This window comes from Ictalurus punctatus, chromosome 10 (assembly GCF_001660625.3).
Source record: "Ictalurus punctatus breed USDA103 chromosome 10, Coco_2.0, whole genome shotgun sequence".
Taxonomy (NCBI): Eukaryota; Metazoa; Chordata; class Actinopteri; order Siluriformes; family Ictaluridae; genus Ictalurus; species Ictalurus punctatus.
In genome coordinates this window covers 30,112,501-30,127,747 of record NC_030425.2, presented here as the reverse complement: position 1 = coordinate 30,127,747, position 15,247 = coordinate 30,112,501, and the positions used below count along the sequence as shown (strand labels likewise).

Below are 15,247 nucleotides of genomic sequence, written 5' to 3'. Positions count from 1 at the left end.
CTACACTATGCTATACTGTAATATACTACACTGTATTACACTGTGCTATACTGTAATATACTACACTGTGCTACACTATGCTATACTGTAATATACTACACTGTGCTACACTGTGCTATACTGTAATATTCTACACTGTGCTACACTGTGCTATACTGTAATATTCTACACTGTGCTACACTATGCTATACTGTAATATACTACACTGTTCTATACTGTGCTATATATACTACACTGTGCTACACTGTGCTATACTGTAATATACTACACTGTGCTACACTATGCTATACTGTAATATACTACACTGTGCTACACTGTGCTATACTGTAATATTCTACACTGTGCTACACTGTGCTATACTGTAATATACTACACTGTTCTATACTGTGCTATATATACTACACTGTGCTACACTGTGCTATACTGTAATATACTACACTGTGCTACACTGTGCTATACTGTAATATTCTACACTGTGCTACACTGTGCTATACTGTAATATACTACACTGTGCTACACTATGCTATACTGTAATATTCTACACTGTACTACACTGTGCTATACTGTAATGTATTACACTCTGCTTCACTGTGCTATACTGTAATATACTACACTGTGCTACACTATGCTATACTGTAATATACTACACTGTTCTATACTGTGCTATATATACTACACTGTGCTACACTGTGCTATACTGTAATATACTACACTGTGCTACACTATGCTATACTGTAATATACTACACTGTGCTACACTGTGCTATACTGTAATATTCTACACTGTGCTACACTGTGCTATACTGTAATATACTACACTGTGCTACACTATGCTATACTGTAATATACTACACTGTGCTACACTGTGCTATACTGTAATATTCTACACTGTGCTACACTGTGCTATACTGTAATATACTACACTGTTCTATACTGTGCTATATATACTACACTGTGCTACACTGTGCTATACTGTAATATACTACACTGTGCTACACTGTGCTATACTGTAATATTCTACACTGTGCTACACTGTGCTATACTGTAATATACTACACTGTGCTACACTATGCTATACTGTAATATACTACACTGTACTACACTGTGCTATACTGTAATGTATTACACTCTGCTTCACTGTGCTATACTGTAATATACTACACTGTTCTATACTGTGCTATATATACTACACTGTGCTACACTGTGCTATACTGTAATATACTACACTGTGCTACACTGTGCTATACTGTAATATTCTACACTGTGCTACACTATGCTATACTGTAATATACTACACTGTTCTATACTGTGCTATATATACTACACTGTGCTACACTGTGCTATACTGTAATATACTACACTGTGCTACACTGTGCTATACTGTAATATTCTACACTGTGCTACACTGTGCTATACTGTAATATACTACACTGTGCTACACTATGCTATACTGTAATATACTACACTGTACTACACTGTGCTATACTGTAATGTATTACACTCTGCTTCACTGTGCTATACTGTAATATACTACACTGTGCTACACTGTGCTATACTGTAATATTCTATACTGTGCTACACTGTGCTATACTGTAATATACTACACTGTGCTACACTATGCTATACTGTAATATACTACACTGTGCTACACTGTGCTATACTGTAATATTCTACACTGTGCTACACTATGCTATACTGTAATATACTACACTGTGCTACACTATGCTATACTGTAATATACTACACTGTGCTACACTATGCTATACTGTAATATACTACACTGTTCTATACTGTGCTATATATACTACACTGTGCTACACTGTGCTATACTGTAATATACTACACTGTGCTACACTATGCTATACTGTAATATACTACACTGTGCTACACTGTGCTATACTGTAATATTCTACACTGTGCTACACTGTGCTATACTGTAAAATACTACACTGTTCTATACTGTGCTATATATACTACACTGTGCTACACTGTGCTATACTGTAATATACTACACTGTGCTACACTATGCTATACTGTAATATACTACACTGTTCTATACTGTGCTATATATACTACACTGTGCTACACTGTGCTATACTGTAATATACTACACTGTGCTACACTGTGCTATACTGTAATATTCTACACTGTGCTACACTGTGCTATACTGTAATATACTACACTGTGCTACACTGTGCTATACTGTAATATACTACACTGTGCTACACTGTTCTATACTGTAATATTCTACACTGTGCTACACTGTGCTGTACTGTAATATACTACACTGTGCTACACTGTGCTATACTGTAATATACTACACTGTGCTACACTGTTCTATACTGTAATATACTACACTGTGCTACACTGTGCTATACTGTAATATACTACACTGTGCTACACTGTGCTATACTGTAATATACTACACTGTGCTACACTGTGCTGTACTGTAATATACTACACTGTGCTACACTGTGCTATACTGTAATATACTACACTGTGCTATACTGTAATATACTACACTGTGCTATACTGTAATATACTACACTGTGCTACACTGTGCTATACTGTAATATACTACACTGTGCTACACTGTGCTATACTGTAATATACTACACTGTGCTACACTGTGCTATACTGTAATATACTACACTGTGCTACACTGTTCTATACTGTAATATACTACACTGTGCTACACTGTTCTATACTGTAATATACTACACTGTGCTACACTGTGCTGTACTGTAAAATACTACACTGTGCTACACTGTTCTATACTGTAATATTCTACATTGTGCTACACTGTGCTGTACTGTAAAATACTACACTGTGCTACACTGTTCTATACTGTAATATTCTACATTGTGCTACACTGTGCTATACTGTAATATACTACACTGTGCTACACTGTTCTATACTGTAATATACTACACTGTGCTATATTATACTGCACTGTGCTGTGCTGTGCTATACTGTGCTATACTAGACATGCTATACTGTATAATAATCTGTAACATTATATGTATGCATATAATTTATGTACTATACTGTGATGTGCTATTCTGTATTGTGTTGCACTGTACTGCACTATCCTACCCTATCCTTTCCTATACTATATACCATACCATACTATACTATAGTGTACTGAATATTCTGTACTACAATGTACTATATAATGTGTTTTAACACTGATCAGCAAAAACAGACAGAAAGGAGAGAGAAAGTTTTCTGCAGAGAGAGGAAAAGGCCGAACTGATCTTTTTTTTTTTTTTTTTAAACATCAGTAAATCAGAGAAGCTTGTGAATGCAGTACACTGAGACGACTTAAATGGCTTTTTGGGTTGAACTCCACTACACTGACCTCTGAGTTCATTCAGCTATATGATCTACTGCCCTCCAAACATCATCATTCAGCACTTTACAGGCACACCGCAGAGCGAGGGAGAGAAAATACCGCACAATTACAGAAAAATTACCTTACTTCAAAAATAGTCGTTACTAATGAGCTTTGAGAAATCCGAGGGGGTAAAAATGAGATCAGAGAACAGAAAAAAAAGATTTAAAGACTGGCACTGGAGATATTACATCATACCCGTTAATGGTGCCCTTCTAGAGGCCCAGGTTTTATCCCACAGTTTTCAGGGAAATAATCCTGACTCGGACTGAAACCCAATCCGATCTAAGTCTCCTTAGGAAAGTGTTAGTAAAGATGAGGCAGGAAATATGTTGTGAGAGGAGATTTACACAGTCTTCACATAAAAACTTCGCTTTCCAAAACTAGGACAGAATTTAGGGGGAGAATAGTTATTGGTTTTAATTTAATGATTAAACAGAAACGTAATATTCTTTTCACCAGGGTGTAAAATGTGTGGTGCAGAAGGTTGAGCAAACCTGTGAGTAGGATTTATTAGTCCATTGGATCAGATTTTTACCATTTTAATGAGTAATACAGAATAAAAACAGGAAAAAAGACAAAATACCTGTTGCTGTAAAACAACGTGATGTGACGGACCGGAGCGCCTGTTACCAACCTGAGGCTGATTATTCTCCTCTAACCGCATGTCCCTACGTGTTTTATTCCTCTTACACCACAGCAATTCACCAACAATTACTTTCTTAGTTTCTTAAAGAATATGTTGTACATTTTATCCGTTTATAGTTTATATTGTTGTAGAACGTCTGTGAAACGAGTGAGTTCCTGTTCTCACTTACATTATAGCAGCTATAAACCCTCGTTCCCTCAGCATCCCTCTCTCTATTCTCTCTCTATTCTCTCTCTCTTTATTCGCTCTTTATTCGCCTTTTATTCGCTCTTTATTCTCTCTCTATTCTTTTTACTCTTTATTCTTTCTATTCTCTCTCTCTATTCTCTTTATTCGCTCTTTACTCTCTCTCTCTTTATTCTCTCTCTATTCTCTCTCTTTATTCTCTCTCTCTATTATCTCTCTTTATTCTCTGTCTTTATTCTCTCTCTATTCTCTCTTATTCTCTCTCTTAAAGTTACTAAGAGAAGAAAGGCAGCTCTTTACGGGTGTTAGTGAGAAACAGTAGAGAAGTGTAAACTCTGTGATAAAGGTGTGGAAATCTTCACCTCTGACTGTTACGCAGCGCTGACACTGGAGATAGGAATAACATTCATGAACTGTATCAGGATTTAGACCTCATCATAGCACAGAGACAGCGCTAGTTAAAGTAGTAAATGACCTTCTACTGACCTCTGATCAGGGTTGTGTCTCGCTGCTTGTGTTACTCGACCTTAGTGCAGCTTTTGGTACTATAGATCACACTATTCTCCTTGATAGATTAGAAAATGTTGTTGGTATTAAGGGAACAGTCCTCTCCTGGCTCAGGTCTTATCTGACCGATCGTTAACAGTTCGTAGATGTAAATGGTGATTTCTCCATGCGTACTGAGGTTAGTTCCACAGGGTTCTGTTTTAGGCCCACTGCTCTTTACTTTATATATGCTACCCCTAGGTCAAATTATTCGTAAACATGGAATTAGCTTCCACTGTTATGCTGATGATACACAGCTGTATGTTTCAGCGAAGCCAGAGGACAGACAGCAGCTTAGTAAAGTTGAGGATTGTGTAAAGGACATTAGACGTTGGATGATTATTAACTTCCTTCTACTTAATTCTGATAAAACAGAAATACTTTTATTAGGCCCACGTGTAGCTAGAAGTATTCTTTCTGATCACATGGTTACTCTGGATGGTCTTTCTGTTTCATCATGTGCAGCAGTTAAAGACCTTGGAGTGATTATTGACTCCAGTCTATCACTTTATGCTCATGTAGATAATATTACTAGGATAGTCTTCTTTCATCTTAGAAATATTTCTAAAATAAGAAACATGTCACTACATGATGCGGAAATATTAGTTCATGCATTCGTCACCTCTAGACTAGATTACTGTAATGCCGTACTGTCTGGATGTTCCAGTAGGAATATAAATAAGCTCCAGTTAGTCCAGAATGCAGCTGCTAGAGTCCTAACTAGAACCAGAAGATACGACCATATCACCCCGATCTTATCCACACTGCACTGGCTCCCAGTAAAATCTCGCATTAACTATAAAATACTTTTATTAAACTATAAAGCACTGAACGCTCTCGCGCCACAATATCTAAGCGACCTTTTGGTTTTCTATGATCTGCCACGCCTACTTAGATCAAAAGATGCAGGCTATCTGACGGTACCTGGAATAGTGAAGGCTACAGCAGGGGGAAGAGCTTTCTCTTATAGAGCCCCACAGTTATGGAACAGTCTTCCTATTAGTGTTCGGGACTCAGACACAGTCTCAGTGTTTAAGTCTAGGCTTAAAACGTATTTGTTTACTCAAGCCTACCCTGACTAGATTCTGTTCTACTACTTCGCAGTCATAATGATCTTTTTTCTCCCTCTCTCCTTTCGCCGAGCCCCACACGAATTTATGGAGATACTAGAGATCCAGATCCTCTCTGCCTCTGGATGGAGCTCAAATCTTCTTTAATTCCAGACTGCTGGGACTGCGGCTGCTCCTAACGCCATACAGACTTCATATAAATCCATAATGAACTTTTTCACACTAACTGTTGTTACCCAGATGAGGACGGGTTCCTTCTGAGTCGGGTTCCTCTCAAGGTTTCTTCCTCTTAAAACATCTCAGGGAGTTTTTCCTCGCCACCGTCGCCACTCAGTGTCTTGCTCAGTTGGGATAAATTCACTCCTTTAATATCTGTACACCGTGTTGATATTTCTGTAAAGCTGCTTTGAGACGATGTCTATTGTAAAAAGCGCTATACAAATAAAATTGAATTGAATTGAATTGAATTGGAGACTCCTTCTCTAAAAATGTTAAATGAACATCTCTTTATATGAAACTTCATCATATCAATAATTACACCTTACTGCTAATATAGAAACAATAATGTACTAGAGTACATTCATATAATATGAGATATTATTTAATATAAACATGAATATATTTGCAGCTTTGGAACCCGGTCCAGGGTGTACCCCGCCTTGTGCCCCATGCTCCCCGCAGTAGGCTCCAGGCTCCCCACGACCCGGTAGGATAAGTGGTATTGAAGATGGATGGAAGGATGTTTGCAGCTGCACCATTGTCGGAGCTGCTGTGATAGAAAATGAAGCAGCACCAGAACTTAACCGAGCTGCGGAATAAAACTAAACATTATTCAGACTTCTCAAAAACATTGCATTTTTTTCTTTTAACTTAAAGTCGTTCTTTATTTTGTTGAGGAAGTTCAGTGGTGAGGAAGTTCAGTGGTGAGGAAGTTCAGTGGTGAGGAAGTTCAGTGGTGAGGACGTTCAGTGGTGAGGAAGTTCAGTGGTGAGGACGTTCAGTGGTGAGGACGTTCAGTGGTGAGGAAGTTCAGTGGTGAGGAAGTTCAGTGGTGAGGACGTTCAGTGGTGAGGAAGTTCAGTGGTGAGGAAGTTCAGTGGTGAGGACGTTCAGTGGTGAGGAAGTTCAGTGGTGAGGACGTTCAGTGGTGAGGAAGTTCAGTGGTGAGGAAGTTCAGTGGTGAGGACGTTCAGTGGTGAGGAAGTTCAGTGGTGAGGACGTTCAGTGGTGAGGACGTTCAGTGGTGAGGACGTTCAGTGGTGAGGAAGTTCAGTGGTGAGGAAGTTCAGTAGTGAGGACGTTCAGTTGTGAGGACGTTCAGTGGTGAGGACGTTCAGTGGTGAGGACGTTCAGTGGTGAGGAAGTTCAGTGGTGAGGAAGTTCAGTGGTGAGGACGTTCAGTGGTGAGGACGTTCAGTGGTGAGGAAGTTCAGTGGTGAGGACGTTCAGTAGTGAGGACGTTCAGTTGTGAGGACGTTCAGTGGTGAGGACGTTCAGTGGTGAGGACGTTCAGTGGTGAGGACGTTCAGTGGTGAGGAAGTTCAGTGGTGAGGACGTTCAGTGGTGAGGACGTTCAGTGGTGAGGACGTTCAGTGGTGAGGAAGTTCAGTGGTGAGGAAGTTCAGTAGTGAGGACGTTCAGTGGTGAGGACGTTCACATGAAAGACGCTAATCGCTCTGTCTTGGTTTGGAGGTAATCTGAAATGAAAAGTGTAGGACGAGGGTGTTTTTGTGCTTTTGTCTTTAAATAAAACTTAGTTGAAAAGGACAAATTGATTTACTGTATCTGGGAAAGAATGTTTTCCGGCAGTAATAAAATAATCCAGCTCTCCTCCTCCTGGATGCTTGTCTCGTTCGGGTTTAAAGCCAAACTGAAGACTGGATCCAGATTTATTAGTCTGTTAAAGCGTCTCACTCTTAACACCGCCTTAGAGACTTCCTTTCATTCACTGTGAGAGTTCAAATTACAACACAAACTTTCAGGACTTCAAAAATATACAGTACATTTCATCATTATATCTGACGAGTGCTGAGCAAGCCAGAGTTATTTTAGTGCATTTTCACTGATCTGTAATTCTAATTACTCTCTTGCATAACATATGATGTTTTCTTATCTTTATTTCAGGATCCCAAACTCAGCAATCAAAACACTTTTCTGAGATTTGATGGTGAATGACAGTAAAGTGGAAAAATATTCATGGATGGCCACAAAATCTGATTTCATTTTTTACTGTTTTAATAATTGTAAAAGACTTATTATTAAATTATTCCTCTTTATGATCAATAAACAGTTCTGAAAAAGACAGAGAGAGAGAGAGAAACAGAAAGAGAGAGACACACAGAGAGAGACAGAGAGAGACAGAGAGAGAGAGAGAGAAACAGAAAGAGAGAGACACACAGAGAGAGACAGAGAGAGACAGAGAGAGAGAGAGAGAGAGAGAAAGAGAGAGAAAAACAGAGAGAGAGAGAGACAGAGAGAGAGACAGAGAGAGAGAGACAGAGAGAGAAAGACACAGAGAGACTCAGAGAGAGAGAGACAGAGAGAGAGAGACAGAGAGAGACACAGAAAGGGAGACACAGAGAGAGATACACACAGAGATAGACAGAGAGAGAGAGAGAGAGAGACAGAGAGAGAGACAGAGAGAGACACAGAGAGAGAGACACAGAGAGAGAGAGACAGACAGAGACAGAGAGACAGACAGAGAGAGAGAGAGACAGAGAGAGAGAGAGAGAGAGAGAGAGAGAGAGAGTTCAATGTGATGCTCGTTTTACCATCTAAAGGTAAATTTTGTGTTCTCGTTTTTTTTTTATCCGATCATGTCCTTGCAAAAAAAATCTAAATAGATTAAAATGGTAGAAGATTATTTTCGAACAAATCTGCTCAAACAAATCGAACAAAACTGCTTAAAGGAAAAACGAGGTAAGAGGTCAGAGTTGAAGTTTCAGGATGTTTAATTCTTATAAAAGCGAGTCAGTGAAGCTGTTTGTTATGTTAAAGGATTATTATAATGATGTCCAAACTCAACAGTAAAAGCGTGGACGTTGTCTTTACCTCGTCACAGTGTGAACATGCAGTCTTTGTGATTAAACAAAATCTTCAGTTTATGACTAGTGTTTATGGCACACTGACAAAGTGTCGCGAGTACCAGAGCGAAGTGATTTATATTGTTTGTCAAAAAAAAACAACGTAAAACTTAAAAAAAATAATACAAAATTTAACTAAAAAGTCGCAGTCACATGTGAAAATAATTTTGGCAGTAGCAGTTAATAAGATTCACCGTGGACTATTTATACAATCTGTACAGAACATACAGTAGATTAAAAAAAGAAGAAGAAGAAAAAGTTTAAAAAAGTAGATACTGATGACGTCAGTCTTAAATAAAGCTGTAAATGATTTATAGAGGGATTATATGAAGAAGCAAAATGAGCTGAAGTGCAAACTGAAGTCTATATATAGCTCAAATATTCCAGATAATTACATTAGTTAAAAAGAAATGAACAAATTCTACACTATTACAAAGTATTATTATTATTATTATTATTATTATTATTATTAAGAGCTTTTCATTTCTGATCTACCCTGTACGTGAGTTATGCAGAGGAATAAACCGCACTCCTCCTTCACTTCTACCTGAGAAATAATTCATACCTTGAACATTTCAGAATCATTACTAAATTAACATTTAAGCAATTATACATATTTAAAACGAGTTACTTAGCAACGTCCAATCAGAATCCATGTTCCTCTCCAGAATAGGAGGAATATTTTGATTGATAAATCGCCAGAGGAAAATTAATTCAACATGGTCTGTCCAATGTGAACGGCTGTTGGGCTTAAGGCGATCTGATAAACCGCTCCCTCTACAGGCCTAATGGGTTACTACAGTAGGAAAAAGTCAAAGCTGGTTATATACGGGGAGTATAAAGCATATCAAAACATACAATATCACATTCTCTATAATAAATATACTGTATATTACTGTATATTAATCGACATTGCTCATCTACATCCACTAAGCAGCAGTCGCCAGCAACCTGTGAGATATCAAAAACTTTCCAAAGAGAAGCTCTGACGTGACGTCCATCGCAGTGCAGAACATCGCAGCATCGTTTATAAACCTCCAGCGGAACGGCGTGATGCACAGGATTACAAAGAGTTAAGGGAGGGGGAGGAAGAAGGGAACTTTAAAAAAAAAGTTTGAATCAGGTTTAGCTCTCAGATGGAAGCTGTGTAACTCGTATGCTTCAGAAGTCCATCATGGAACAGGAGGTTAATAGTGATGTCTCCTCCAGCTGAGCGAGCGCCTCCTCTTCCTCTTCCTGTGGCTCTGCTCTCTCCGCTCAGGCCAGGGGAAGGCCACGGCGGCCGCACACTCCGGCTCTTCGTAATCATCGCTGTCAGAGTCGTCGTCAGGAGCAGGACAGCTGAGCTCGGGAAAAACCTCGCTGAGCTTGGAGAAGAAGAAGGTCTGGAGACTGCGGCCGGCCTGAGCCACTTCTGAATCCGGCTGAAGAGGGACAGAAGAAACAGACAGTTCAGTCAGAGAGAGAGACAGATACAGACAGACAGAGAGAGAGAGAGAGACAGAGAGTGAGACAGAGACAGACATAGAGAGAGTGAGACTGAGACAGACATAGAGAGAGTGAGACTGAGACAAGACAGAGAGAGAGACAGAGAGTGAGACAGTGACAGACACAGAGAGATAGAGACTGAGAGAAAGACAGATAGAGAGACAGACAGAGACAGAGAGTGAGATAGACAGAGACAGAAAGAGTGAATCCACCTGAAGAGAGAGAGACAGAGAGACAGAGTGACAGACAGAGAGTGAGACAGACAGAGACAGAGAGACAGAGACCAAGGGTGAGACAGACAGAGAGAGAGAGAGAGAGAGAGAGAGAGAGAAAGAGTGAATCCAGCTGAAGAGAGAGAGTGACAGAGAGAGAGAGAGAGAGTGACAGAGAGAAAGAGTGAATCCAGCTGAAGAGAGAGAGAGAGAGAGAGAGAGAAAGAGTGAATCCAGCTGAAGAGAGAGAGAGAGAGAGAGTGACAGAGAGAGAGAGTGAGAGAGTGACAGAGAGAGAGAGAGAGAGAGTGACAGAGAGAGAGAGAGAGAGAGAGAGAGAGAAAGAGTGAATCCAGCTGAAGAGAGAGAGAGAGAGAGAGAGAGAGAGAGAGAGAGAGTGTGTGTGACAGAGAGAAAGAGTGAATCCAGCTGAAGAGAGAGAGAGAGAGAGAGAGAGAGAGAGAGAGAGTGAGAGAGTGACAGAGAGAGAGAGAGAGAGAGTGACAGAGAGAGAGAGAGAGAGAGAGAGAGAAAGAGTGAATCCAGCTGAAGAGAGAGAGAGAGAGAGAGAGAGAAAGAGTGAATCCAGCTGAAGAGAGAGAGAGAGAGAGAGTGACAGAGAGAGAGAGTGAGAGAGTGACAGAGAGAGAGAGAGAGAGAGTGACAGAGAGAGAGAGAGAGAGAGAGAGAGAAAGAGTGAATCCAGCTGAAGAGAGAGAGAGAGAGAGAGAGAGAGAGAGAGAGAGAGTGTGTGTGACAGAGAGAAAGAGTGAATCCAGCTGAAGAGAGAGAGAGAGAGAGAGAGAGAGAGAGAGAGTGACAGAGAGAGAGAGTGAGAGAGTGACAGAGAGAGAGAGAGAGAGAGAGTGACAGAGAGAGAGAGAGAGAGTGTGACAGAGAGAAAGAGTGAATCCAGCTGAAGAGAGAGAGAATAAACACAAAGTTCTTTAAAGGTGCAGTCGGTGATTTTGGTTCAAATTCAAATGCAGCCCCTCCCATCACTGTTTCGTCTAAAGCCACGCCCCCAAAACATTCAGGTTAGAACACCTGTGAGTTCAAGAGGGCAGAGCTTTCTAAAACGACAAGAAACATGATTGATGTTGGATGTAGGAGGTCCACATCACGTGACATTTCTCACGTTTATAACTAGGCCTTTAAAAATGAAACAGTCCATTATTCTCATCTGCACTTCAAAACACACACACAGCTGAAAGAGCAGAGAATAATGCGTCCTGGATCAGAAATAAACTTCACACTGTGCTAAAAGTGCTTCAGCTTTAGACTCATTTCATTTTTCTAGTGAACATGCAGCGGGCTACATGAGGCAACGTGCACAGACGCAACAACACGAACTCTAAACAGTTAAACGAGGAGAATTCGGCCGAGCGGGGGTTATTTTTAGTGTGTTATTGTCACACAGGAAATGAAAGCGCAGCAGGACCAGAATGCAAACACCAACTGCACACGACGAGTCAGTAAGCGATCCACTCACGTAGTTAAACTTGGCACAGTTTTTAAACATCAGCAGCACGTCAGACACAAACTCCTCGGAAGAGCCGTAGTGAGCCGAGCTGCTCGTGTTCAGTCTGCTCCGGATCACAGACAAGTCCATGGGCCTCTTGATGATCTGATAATAATGACGAGCCTTGGAGAGAAATAACAGTTAGAAATGCAATATTTATGCTTTGTTGCTCTGGAAGAAAGAAAGTCTGAAACGTACCAGCGGGCTGACGGGTTCGTGGAACGGAGCGCTCAGGATGTTGCTGTAGATCAGCAGCGTGAGCTTCTCACATTTCTGTACAATAAACACACGGATTATTAAATCATTACAGCGCTCGCCTTTCAGTGCCTCAGTTCTACAGGTTTATATTAACACGCTCGTGCTAATACTTAATGTTTCTCTCTCAGAGGGACGTGTACAGCGGACGCTCCACTGACAAGAAGCGGATTAGAAAGCGTGTGTAAGGAGATGTTTATGTAACGTGTATGGAAGGAGTCTCCAGTGTCACCGCTGTGTAAGTTTTCCCACATCATCTTTACACTTCTTTGTGGTTTCTCAGTAACGTGCGTAACGAGGAACTAACTTGTTTCACGGACGTAAACTATAAATGGATAAAAAGTATGATGTGTTGTTCTTTAAATAATAGACACTTTAAGGAACAGTTGCTGTTACAGGAAATTAATCAACTTTAAGGTGTGAGGCTACATCACATCCCATCACATCCCGTCACACCCCGTCACATCACATCACATCCCATCACATCACATCACATTATACCACATCACATCACATCACATCACATCCCATCACATCACATCACACCACATCACATCACACCATCACATCACATCACATCACATCACACCACATCACATCACATCACATCACATCCCATCACATCACATCACATCACACCACATCCCATCACATCACATCACATCACATCACATCACATCACATCACATCACATCCCATCACATCACATCACACCACATCACATCCCATCACATCACAACACACCATCACATCACACCACATCCCATCACATCACATCACACCACATCACATCACATCACATCACATCACACCACATCACATCACATCACACCACACCACATCCCATCACACCACATCACATCACATCACATCACATCACACCATCACATCACATCACACCACATCACACCACATCACATCACAACACACCATCACATCACACCACATCCCATCACATCACACCACATCACATCACATCACACCACATCACATCACATCACACCACACCACATCACACCACATCACACCACATCACATCACATCACATCACATCACATCACATCACACCACATCACACCACATCACATCACACCACATCACATCACACCATCACATCACATCACATCACATCACATCACACCACATCACATCACACCATCACATCACATCACATCACAACAAACCATCACATCACACCACATCCCATCACACCACATCACATCACATCACATCACACCACATCACATCACATCACACCACACCACATCCCATCACACCACATCACATCACATCACACCACATCACATCACACCACATCACATCACACCACATCACATCACACCACATCCCATCACATCACATCACATCACATCACACCACATCACATCACACCACATCACATCACATCACACCACATCACATCACATCACATCACACCACACCACATCACATCACATCACACCACATCACATCACATCACATCACATCACACCACATCACATCACATCACATCACATCACATCACATCACATCACATCACACCACATCCCATCACATCCCGTCACACCCCGTCACATCACATCACATCACATCACATCACATCACATCCCATCACATCACACCACACCACATCACATCACATCACATCACACCACATCACATCACATCACATCACACCACATCACATCACATCACATCACATCACACCACATCACATCACATCACATCACACCACATCACATCACATCACACCACATCCCATCCCATCACATCACATCACATCACATCACATCCCATCACATCCCATCACAACACATCACATCCCATCACATCACATCACATCACATCACATCCCATCACATCAGATCACATTACACCACATCACATCCCATCCCATCACATAACATCACACCACACCACATCACATCCCATCCCATCACATCACACCACACCACATCACACCACATCACATCACATCACACCACATCACATCCCATCACATCCCAATACATCACATCCCAATACATCACATCACATCACATCACATCACACCACACCACATCACACCACATCACATCACATCACATCACATCACATCACATCCCAATACATCACATCACATCACATCACATCACATCACATCCCATCCCATCACACCACACCACATCACATCCCATCACATCACATCACACCACATCCCATCACACCACATCACATCCCATCACACCACATCACACCACATCACATCCCATCACATCCCATCACACCACATCACATCCCATCACACCACATCACACCACATCACATCCCATCACATCCCATCACACCACATCACATCCCATCACACCACATCACACCACATCACATCCCATCACATCCCATCACACCACATCACATCCCATCACACCACATCACATCCCATCACATCGCATCACACCACATCCCATCACATCCCATCCCATCCCATCACATCACACCACACCACATCCCATCCCATCACATCACATCCCATCACATCACACCACACCACAACCCATCACACCACATCACATCCCACCACATCACACCACATCACATCCCATCACACCACATCACATCCCATCACATCGCATCACATCCCATCCCATCACATCACACCACACCACAACCCATCACACCACATCACATCATATCCCATCCCATCACATCACATCCCATCACACCACACCACATCCCATCCCATCCCATCACATCACATCCCATCCCATCCCATCATTTATTTCTTACATATTAAGCATTATAGCATCGCAGAAGCAATCTTCTACATCAGGACAGATGTAGCTCAGCATCTGCCCACTTACCCT

General features: G+C 41.2%; 1 protein-coding gene across 2 annotated transcripts in view; it reads right to left on the bottom strand.

Moving 5' to 3' along the window:
• Nucleotides 1-8,777: 8,777 nt before the first annotated feature.
• The window catches only part of trim66 (tripartite motif containing 66), a 32,731-nt gene continuing 26,261 nt past the window's right edge, over nucleotides 8,778-15,247 (bottom strand). For both annotated transcript variants that reach the window (XM_053683318.1, XM_017478880.3), the window contains exons 15-18: nucleotides 15,245-15,247; nucleotides 12,348-12,422; nucleotides 12,120-12,272; nucleotides 8,778-10,351 (exon numbers count right to left, since the gene is read on the bottom strand). The exon at nucleotides 15,245-15,247 is cut by the window's right edge and continues 118 nt beyond it. In XM_053683318.1, the coding sequence (XP_053539293.1) occupies nucleotides 10,115-10,351; nucleotides 12,120-12,272; nucleotides 12,348-12,422; nucleotides 15,245-15,247 (468 nt within the window). In that variant the 3' untranslated portion in view covers nucleotides 8,778-10,114. The remainder of the gene's footprint in view (nucleotides 10,352-12,119; nucleotides 12,273-12,347; nucleotides 12,423-15,244) is intronic.